Consider the following 9564-nt stretch of genomic DNA (forward strand, 5'->3'; position numbering starts at 1 on the left):
CTTTTCTGTTTATTTGGTGTCTTCATGTTAGATGCCTGTACATGAGAAATATGAATTGGGGGGCCGGCACTGTGGCACAGCGGGTTAATGCCCTGGCTTGAGGTGCCAGCATCCCATATGGGCGCCAGTTCTAGTCCCGGCTGCTCCAATTCCAATCCAGCTCTCTGCTGTGGTCTGGGAAAGCAGTAGAAGATCGCTCAAGTCCTTGGGCCCCTGCACCCACATGGGAGACCAGGAAGAAGCTCCTGGTCTTCTGGATTGGCTCCTGTCTTCGGACTGGCGCAGCTCCGGCCATTGCAGCCATTTGGGGAGTGAACCAATGGAAGGAAGACCTTTCTCTCTGTCTCTCCCTCTCACTGTCTGTAACTCTACCTCTCAAAAAAAAATAAATAAAATCTTTAAACATAAGTGAAATCTTTGAGATAAACTATGCATTTTATACTTATAGTACTACTTGATCGTGACTAGCCAGATTTCAGTTATCCATAGTCATGAGTGCTTGGTGGCTGCACAATTAGACAGTGCAGTATAGGTTCTGCTCATCTGAGAATGTGGAGTCTGTCATCCTGGATTCCTGAGTGGCTCAGTGGAGACCCTGGTTGGACAGTAACATGCACAAGAAATAACCCTCTGTCCATTTTAGCTTTTACTGTTGCAGAGCTCTTAATTCCTAATCTCTCTAGACTTCTCTTAAAGTTTTAGAGACATTAAGTGATTAAATATAAAAAGCAAAGCAGAAAGACCAGTGATGATCATATTATAGCAACTACTTTGGAATTAGGAGGGGAATACACAAGAGACATTGAAGTGGGGCTTGTCACTGATTTGAGGACATGGGGGGCAGAATGCCATGTTTCTGGCTCAGGTGATGCCATTCCAGGATTCAGAAAAAGCAAGAGGAGCAGCCAGTTTGGGAGTAAAGCTAGAGTTTAGTTGTATCTCTGTTGACTTTTTTAAAAAATATTTATTTGTTTATTTAATCAGAGTTACAGAGAGACAGAGACAGAGGCGGGGGAGAGAGAGAGAAAGAGAGAGAGAGAGAGAGAAAGAGAGAGACAGAAAGAGAGAGACAGAAGTGTCTTCCCTCCACTGGTTCACTCCCCAAAAGGCTACAATGGCTGGAGCTGGGCTGATCTGAAGCTGGGAGCTTCTTCCGGGTCTCCCACGTGGGCAAAGGGGCCCAAGCACTTGAGCCATTTTCAACTGCTTTCCCAGGCCAAAGCAGAGAGCTGGATTGGAAGTTGAGCAGCCAGAACTCAAACCATCACCCATAAAGGATCCCAGCACTGGTAGTTTACCCACTGTGCCATAGTGACAGCCCCCTCTCTGTTGACTTTGAAGTGCTTATCAGCTACCAATTCAAAGTTCAATTCAGTATTGATCATCTATCTTTTGACATGTCAGGTGTTGATGTCCCTGATCTCAAAGGACTGCAATTGGTTAAAAAAATTAAAACCAATATAATCTGCAGGGGAAGGCATTTGGCCTAACAGTTGATATGCCTATATCTCATATAGGAATGCTTGGGTTTGAATCCTGTCAAACCTGTTTAAATTCCTGATTCCAGCTCCTGGCTAATGCAGACACTGGGAACCAATAAGCTGTGTCTCAAGTACTTGGGGCTCTGTCAAACACCTGGGAGACCTGGATTGAGTTCTGGGCTCCTTGCTTGAATCTAGCCTGGTTCTGGCTCTTGTGGGTATTTCAGGGAGTGAGCCAGCATATGAGAGCTATCACTCCTTTTATCTTTGTCTCTTAAATAAAGAAAATAATTGTTAAAACCAAACAGTAATTAAAAATATAAAGTCTTTAAGAGCAATTATAAAGATAACCACAGCACTCTTGGAGCTCAAAAGAGAGAGACCTATTGATGAATCTGGAAGCCAAACACCCCCATCTAAGCACTGCATTGGCTTTATCTCTCTCTCTCTCTTAAAGATTTATCTTCATTTATTTGAAAGACAGAGTTACAGAGATGGTCCTCCATCTGCAGATTCACTCCCCAAATGGCCACAACAGCCGGAGCTGCACTGATCCGAAGCCAGGAGCCTGGAGTTTCTTCCGGGTCTCCCATGTGGGTGCAGGGGCCCGAGGACCTGAGCCATCCTCCACACTTTCCCAGGCCATAGCAGAAAGCTGGATTGCAAGTGGAGCAGCTGGGACTCGAACAGGTACCCATATGGGATGCTGGCACTGCAGGCCAGGGCTTTAACCTGCTGCACCACAGCGCCGGCCCCAGCTTTATATCTTTCACTAGCTTGTGGTCCCTTGAGATGAGGGACATCAACACCTGACTTGGCACATGGTAGACTATCAATATTAAACTGAACTTTGAAGTAACTCAAAGACATCTGAAAGTCAACAGAGGTACAACTGAACTCCCTAGTTTTACTCCTGAATTAAATGGAGTCTTAAAGCATGAGCAGAGCAGTGCAGGGTGGGTAGGACAGGGCAGGGCATGAATAGAGGAGCAGCAGAGAGGACCACATGACTCCAGAATTGGGGTCAAGAATAGCATTGGTGTGAACCACAGGAACCACAGGAACCTCAGTAAAACGGGAGGGTACACCAGGGAGGAGGTGCCATGAAATAAAGCAGGAGAGGCAGCAGACCAAGTTACAGAGGGTGCTTTTTGTCACATTTGACTTTGTGCTGTAGGTAGATAGTAGAGGATTGATTGAGGGGCACGGAAGCAATGGCTGCAAAGGAAATGAAAAATGGTGAGATCCTGAGCCTCGACAGCATGGTATTGATAGGTAGAAAGGGGTTCATCTGAGAGCTTTTGGGAAGTGAAACCACTGACTTTGATGATGTGTGGGCTTAGGAGAAAGGGAGGAGAAGGGGGAAGACTCAGAGAAGCTTCACAGATTTATAGCTTGAATGATTGGGTGGACGGTAGTGCTCACTGGGGAAAACGAACAATGAATAAAAGCAAAGCATTTCAAGGGAGCAGGGACATGGAAGCTACTTTTCCCATTCCAAAAATTTTCAGAGAAACAATCATGGGAATTAATGGTTAGGAACATAGACATATAAGGAGTCAAAAAGTTCATGGAAAAGGTGTATTATGAAAAAACTATGGTTGGAATTTAAATTTTTTGCACCAAAATAAACATCTTTTAAAAATGTTCAATTTACTTATTTGAGAAGGAGAGAGAGTGCTCCTATCTACTGGATCACTCCTTCAATGCCTCCAATACCTAGAGCTGGACCAAGCTCAAGATATTAGCTAAAAACTCAATCTGGGTATCCCATGTGGGAAGCAAGAACTCAATTACTTCACCAATCACCTGCTGCATCCCAGAGTCTGCATTGGCAGGAATCTGGATCAGGAGCTGGAGTTGAGGATTGAACCTAGGCACTCTGATGTGGAATGTGGGCATCTTAGCTAGCCTGTTAACCACTAGACTAAAATACCCATCCTGAAATTCATCTTTTGATTCCATTGTTTCACAAACTTTTTGAAGTACATTTGTATATATGCCCTTTTGTTGCCTTCTTCCTCAAAAACCGAAACCAAAACCAACTTTTTTTTCTTTTTTCTTTTTTTTTTAACAATTTATTTATTTATTTGAAAGTCATAGAGAAAGTTACACAGAAAGAGGAGAGTCAGAGGGATGGAGAGGGGTCTTCCATTTGCTGGTTCACTCCCCAATTGGCCGCAACTGCTGAAGCTGCGCCGATCTGAAGCTAGGAGCCAAGATCTTTCTCTGCATCTCCCACACTGGTGCAGGGGCCCAAGGACTTGGACCATCTTCTACTGCTTTCCCAGGCCATGGCAGAGAGCTGGGTGGGAAGTGGAGCAGCTGGAACTCGAACCAGCACTCATATGGGATGCTGGCACTGCAGGCAGTGGCTTTACCCGCTATACCACAGCACCGGCCCCCAAACTTTTTTTCACTGTCACTATTCAAAGCGGAAAAATGAGCAGTAGATTTCACTGCATAAAGGCCATGAGAAACTGCTAGTGGAAGCAGCCAGTGGATTCTTGTAGTAAGAGAGTAGGAATCAAGATGTAATAGCATAAAATGACAGTGAAGGGAGGGGCTAGAGAAGTTAACCTCTGGATTTGGAAGGGTAAAAGGAGTAGAGAGAAGTCATGGACTTCTGGCTGGGTCTGGAGCAGGTGAGAGGGTGAAGGGGACAAGCCTGAGAGTTTCCAGGGCCTTCAGAAGTAGGGCAAGGCAGCAGAGTGGGCCAAGGGGCGGAAATGGTTTTGACTTGAAACTTGAAACTACTCTGGAATTGACTATGAAATCCGTTTTTATTTTCCCGGGGATGAATTTATATCAGCTCCATATTTGTTTTGCCACATTGGGTCCTTTATGTTTCCTAGGGTTCACAGAATCATAAAGAGAACAGATTCCGGGAATGTGGCCTCAGCAAGAGAGGCATCCCCCTGTTGATCTCTGGTGTGCCTTAATCTTCATTACCTCTGTCTCCTAGGATCTGCATTAGCAGCAAGCTGGAATCAGGAATGGAGTCAAGTATAAAACCGGGACACTCTAATGTGTGACACAGGTATTTTTTTAAAAAAGATTTTATTTATTTATTTGAGAGGCAGAGTTACAGAGAGAGAGGGAGAGACAAAGAGAAAGGTCTTCCATCTGCTGATTCACTCCCCAAATAGCTGCAATGACTGGAGCTGAGCTGATCCGAAGCCAGGAGCCAGGAGCCAGGAGCCAGGAGCCAGGAGCCAGGAGCCAGGAGCCAGGAGCCAGGAGCCAGGAGCTTCTTCTGGGTCTCCCATGTGGGTGCAGGTACTCAAGCACTTGGGCCAACTTCTGCTGCTTTCCCAGGCCATAGCAGAGGGCTGGATTGGAATTGGAGCAGCTGGGACTTGAAATAGCACCCATATGGGATGCTGGTGCCCTAGGTGGTGGCTTAGCCTACTATGCTACAATGTCGGCCCAGGGCACAGGCATCCTAAGCAGCATCTGTAACTGCCAGGTCAACTGCCTACCTCCCCTAGTTCATTTTTATTTTATTAGTTTTAAAATGTAGGATATTTATTTATTTTAATTTGAAAGGGAGGGTATTGGGGAGTGAGGGGGAGAGAGAGGCAGAGATAGAGAGAGAAAGAGAGAGAGAGAGGATATGAGAACTTGAAATCTTGCATCTTGGTTCACTCCCCAAATCTTGAAACTTTGCATCTTGGTTTACTTCCCAAATGCCCACAACAGCTAGGGCTGGGCCAGGCTAAAACCTGGAGCTTGGAACTTAATCTGTATCTCCTACACGGGTGATAGGGATCCATCTACTGGATTCATCATCTATTGCCTTTTAGGGTGCAAATTAGCAGGAAACTGGCTTGGAAGCAGAGTCAGGACTCGAATGCAGGGATAGATAGTTATAAGATATCCTAAGGTGTGTCTTAACTCCTGTGCCAAACACCCACCCTTATTGTACTTTTAATGACCAAGAATAAGGAAACAAATTTCCTACACAAAATTTATTATTACAGAGTGATTTTATTTCTTTAGCAGAGCACAGTTAGACTTGTCATCTCTTGTGAATTCTCGACAATTTACAAAATTTAAGTTAATAAATATTAAAGTAAGCTTAGTTGTTCTGTTTAGCCATGTCATGCACTTTCAAGAGAAAAAGAAGAAAAAACACTATTTTTGTATGAAGTAAATACTCAGAAATTTTCAACTGATTCAGTTCTATCTAGGATAGATTCCCTAGATGTCAGAACTGATAACCAGTCTTCCACCTTTCTTTAAAGACTGAGCAAACATAAATAGATTCATAAATATCTCACATAAATATAGGTTTATCTTTTAAATAATAAAATTCCTGAGTCTTACATCTTGTCTTCTTTTAAAAAGAAATACAAGGTAAAAGAGGCAATTCATTAAAACAAGTTCTTAAGATTCAAAGTTACCTCAGGACATATTAAATACATAAATAACTTAAAGCCCTTAGAAGAGCAAACAAGAAGCGAATTGATATGCAGTCCAAACCTTTCATCTTGGGGAGAGGGAAGGTAATTCAGATGGTATCTCAGAACCAAAAAGTGTTGCCTCCGGAGCTTCAACTGAATGAACTGTTTTAAGAACCCTAGTGAATTTGGTCAGAAGTGGGGCTGGGTTTTTGAAGGATCAGAGTTCTTCAGGGTCTGGAAAGACTAACAGTTGCAGGTTGCTTTGGATCTGGCTCAAAGCCCTTAGGCCATGTGATGGATGATGGGGGTTACACAGGTGCATCCTACAGCCACCAGCATCTTCTCCAGCCGGAATGAGTGTGGGCAGTGCTGGGACTCCCTGCGTAGGACCAGGATCTCTTGCTGGATTGGGACAGAGTTCATGTGGTGGTCCTCATTCCCTTCAGCATTGACACAGCCCAAGTGGCGGCACTTGGCCTCCCAGATCACAGAGGGATATCTCTCACGATCCTCGTTGCGGCTGCAGGGGAGACAAAGGCCAGGAGGAAAGTGAGTTCTTGATACTAAAAAAGGAAATCGAATGGGAGTAAATGAAGGGAGATACATTTACAGGATGACAAAATCTCTAAGTGATACTAATCTGAAGAACTTTGGACAAAAACTTAGATTTTCAAACACACGGTGTATAACAATTTTTTTCCAATGGCTTTGAAGAACGAACAAAATAAAATAGACTGAGGCTACAAAAAGAATTTAAGCTTGACACAAATGATAATCTTTTAGGGTAGATTTGGGAAAGTGAAAAAGACTGAGGAAAGAATTGATTGGAGTTATTTAGGAACAAAACAGCTGTTTATCTGACTAGATAAAATCCATCTTCAAAAGACAAAGTGCAGCAAAGTTTTGCTAAAGCTGATATGCCTGACCTGGAAAAAAACACCTCAAGACCATAACCTTCTCTTCCCTCTCTCCCTTATCTGTATAAATGATTTGCTTTGACTATTGAATTGATTTAACTATTTTTATTTTATTTTATTTTTTTTTTGACAGGCAGAGTGGACAGTGAGAGAGAGAGAGACAGAGAGAAAGGTCTTCCTTTGCCGTTGGTTCACCCTCCAATGGCCGCCGCGGCCGGCGCACAGCGCTGATCCGAAGGCAGGAGCCAGGTGCTTCTCCTGGTCTCCCATGGGGTGCAGGGCCCAAGCACTTGGGCCATCCTCCACTGCACTCCCGGGCCACAGCAGAGAGCTGGCCTGGAAGAGGGGCAACCGGGACAGAATCCGGTGCCCCGACCGGGACTAGAACCCGGGGTGCTGGTGCCGCTAGGCGGAGGATTAGCCTGTTGAGCCGCGGCGCTGGCGAATTGATTTAACTATTAGCAATGGGAAGAAGAGATGAAATCCTATAATGAGCAGAATCTGTAGACACCACTTAACTGATGCTCATTTCATAAAATCAAATAATCAAAGTAAATTTTGTATTTAATCCTTAATGGCTTGAAATACTGAGTTTACTAAAGACACTTGCAGATATCAAGTGTGTTGGGGGATGTATATAAAATCTAACTCAAAATAAGGTGGAAGCATCCAATATGATACTTCTTCCATTAGAATTCTAACTATATTTTCCTAGTGTTAATATGATTTTTAAAAAAAAGACAGAAAACCTGGTTGATGACTAATTATCAACAAGTTAATTCAAGCCTTATCCCCTATGATAAACTCTTTGCATTTGTTTTGGCATTAATCAGTAGTAGACTTGGGATTTCACAAATACTAGCATAATGGCTGCCATTAGTTTGCATTGGATTTTGGTGTCAGTAGTAATGAGAGCTAGCAGGATAGATGGTACAGTGGGGGAAGGTGGTGTTCTGTGCTCTGATAGATCTGTAGAATGAAAGTTTGAGGATCCTTGCTTTGCACAATGTCCCTTGCTTGGTGATTCTGAATGAATAAAATCAGCCTCAAGATGATTTAATTGTTAGGCACATAGGAGGATTGAAGAATATGGAGATTTTATCTGGGGCCCTTACGTACTGGAGAGTCCAAGGTGAAGTAGATCGATTGTAGTAGTCTGAAGGCCTTCGGGAATTTACACTCTTGTTAAGGATGTTCAGGCTGACTTTTACATTCTGGGGGAAGTTCTTGTCCTCAGCATTTGGACATCCTGGATTTCGCGGCATTGCTATTCCATTCTTCACAGTAGCCACCAAACACAGCAGCAGCAGCAGTGACTGGAGTTAAATAGGAAAGGACAGAGAGGTGGGAGATTGGATTCATTGGTTTTAATGATTGGATTGGTTTTAATTGACAGTGATTATATTGTAAATCATAGAACACATACATGTTTTTGGCCAGTATTTACTAAATTTCAGATCCTTTAAATAAAGAATAGTTTATATGACCAAAAACAATGTTGAGATCATGGTGTTTTTTTAAACCAGTTTTCAATTTTCTTCTTTTGGCCTAGGAAAGACACATTATATATTGGATGCCAATAAATAAAAATGTCAAGTCATGCTGTGTCATTAAACCGTCAGCACATGCATCACTGTTAGGTCCTTGGGAAAATAATGACCCTGAATTTGTAGGAGGAAATGTCTGTCTACATCACTGTTTTCAGTCTTAGCATTCTGGGAAACCTATGTGAAGTGCATCTTGGAAGAAAATGCTGCAGAACATCTGTGTGCTCTCAGTATTCATGTTAGAAATGTTGGTGGTATCCCTGGCAAACATCCAATTATAAACTAGGTCCCCGTTACATTTCTTAGGTATATTTTCTGATTCTTCTGAATTTACCATGTATTGACTCTGTATTAAAATCATATTTCAAAAAAGAGGGAGGTTTTAGATGAAATATTTTTAAAGCCTATTATTCTGAAGCATGGTTACACATATTTATTAAATAGTTTTTTTTCCAAGATATGAAATAAGATAATGGAAACAATGGTTGCTGCCCTAGCTTTCAAATCCTTAGGAACAGTGACTCCCTTTATCATGGATTAAAGATGTCATGGGAGAATTATATTAAATCCTTTGTACTCAGGAAAGCAGACTTTCTACAAATATTTTTTTTCTTATCACTCAGCATCATGTGATGCTTTTTGTGTGGTTTAGCCTCAATATAGCTATCTTTCAGTTTTAATCTCATCTTTCACACTGATATGCATCAGTTCTTAAAACTGCAGCACAATGACTTAACTATCTACCAAAGATTTCATTTCCTATCCTACATATTCAGTATTCATGGATCTCCATAGTCAGATTGCAACATGCAAGCCACAGTACAGAATATTATCTAATATAAAGTAATGAGCACATCAAACATTGGTGCAGGACTCACCACAGATGAAATCCTCCCAAGCGACATCGTTGCTTCTCTTGATCAACTGAGGTTGGACGAGCCTGAGTCTGCTGTGAGGTGGACAAAGTGTGGCACTACATTCTCTCTTTTTATAGGTCTTTACTCCTTCTGTGGTCACTTACGTTGGTGTCAAAGTGGGTTCAGAGGTGACACCATTTTGGTTAAAAGTTCCATCCCCAATTGAGGTCAGAGAAGACCTCCCCTTTATGACAGGTAATACGAGGGTACGTCAAAATTATTCACGGAAAAATGGAATTAAAAGTATGAGTTCGTTGAGATGTAAAAATTTTTGCTTCAAAGTTTTTATCCATAAT

At 42.5% G+C, this 9564-nt stretch overlaps 1 protein-coding gene across 1 annotated transcript; it reads right to left on the reverse strand.

Moving 5' to 3' along the window:
• Positions 1–5950: 5950 nt before the first annotated feature.
• Positions 5951–9256, reverse strand: IL17A (interleukin 17A). The gene is made up of 3 exons (XM_002714498.5): positions 9230–9256; positions 7924–8120; positions 5951–6407 (listed from the first exon to the last, which is right to left on the reverse strand). Exons 1-3 carry the CDS (start codon positions 9254–9256, stop codon positions 6170–6172), a joined length of 462 nt encoding a protein of 153 aa, XP_002714544.1. The 3' UTR covers positions 5951–6169.
• Positions 9257–9564: the final 308 nt, after the last annotated feature.

The sequence above is a fragment of the Oryctolagus cuniculus genome, chromosome 5, assembly GCF_964237555.1.
Source record: "Oryctolagus cuniculus chromosome 5, mOryCun1.1, whole genome shotgun sequence".
Taxonomy (NCBI): Eukaryota; Metazoa; Chordata; class Mammalia; order Lagomorpha; family Leporidae; genus Oryctolagus; species Oryctolagus cuniculus.

What these genes read in the sequence shown, in the direction of transcription:
- IL17A (XM_002714498.5), bottom strand. Translation starts at nt 9,256, where the DNA reads ATGTCGCTTGGGAGGATTTCATCTGTG. An exon ending in TTGGGAGGATTTCATCTGTG is followed by an intron (nt 8,121 to 9,229) that starts GTGAGTCCTGCA and finishes ATTTAACTCCAG; the next exon opens with TCACTGCTGCTGCTGCTGTG. An exon ending in ACTTCACCTTGGACTCTCCA is followed by an intron (nt 6,408 to 7,923) that starts GTACGTAAGGGC and finishes TCTCCCCTGCAG; the next exon opens with CCGCAACGAGGATCGTGAGA.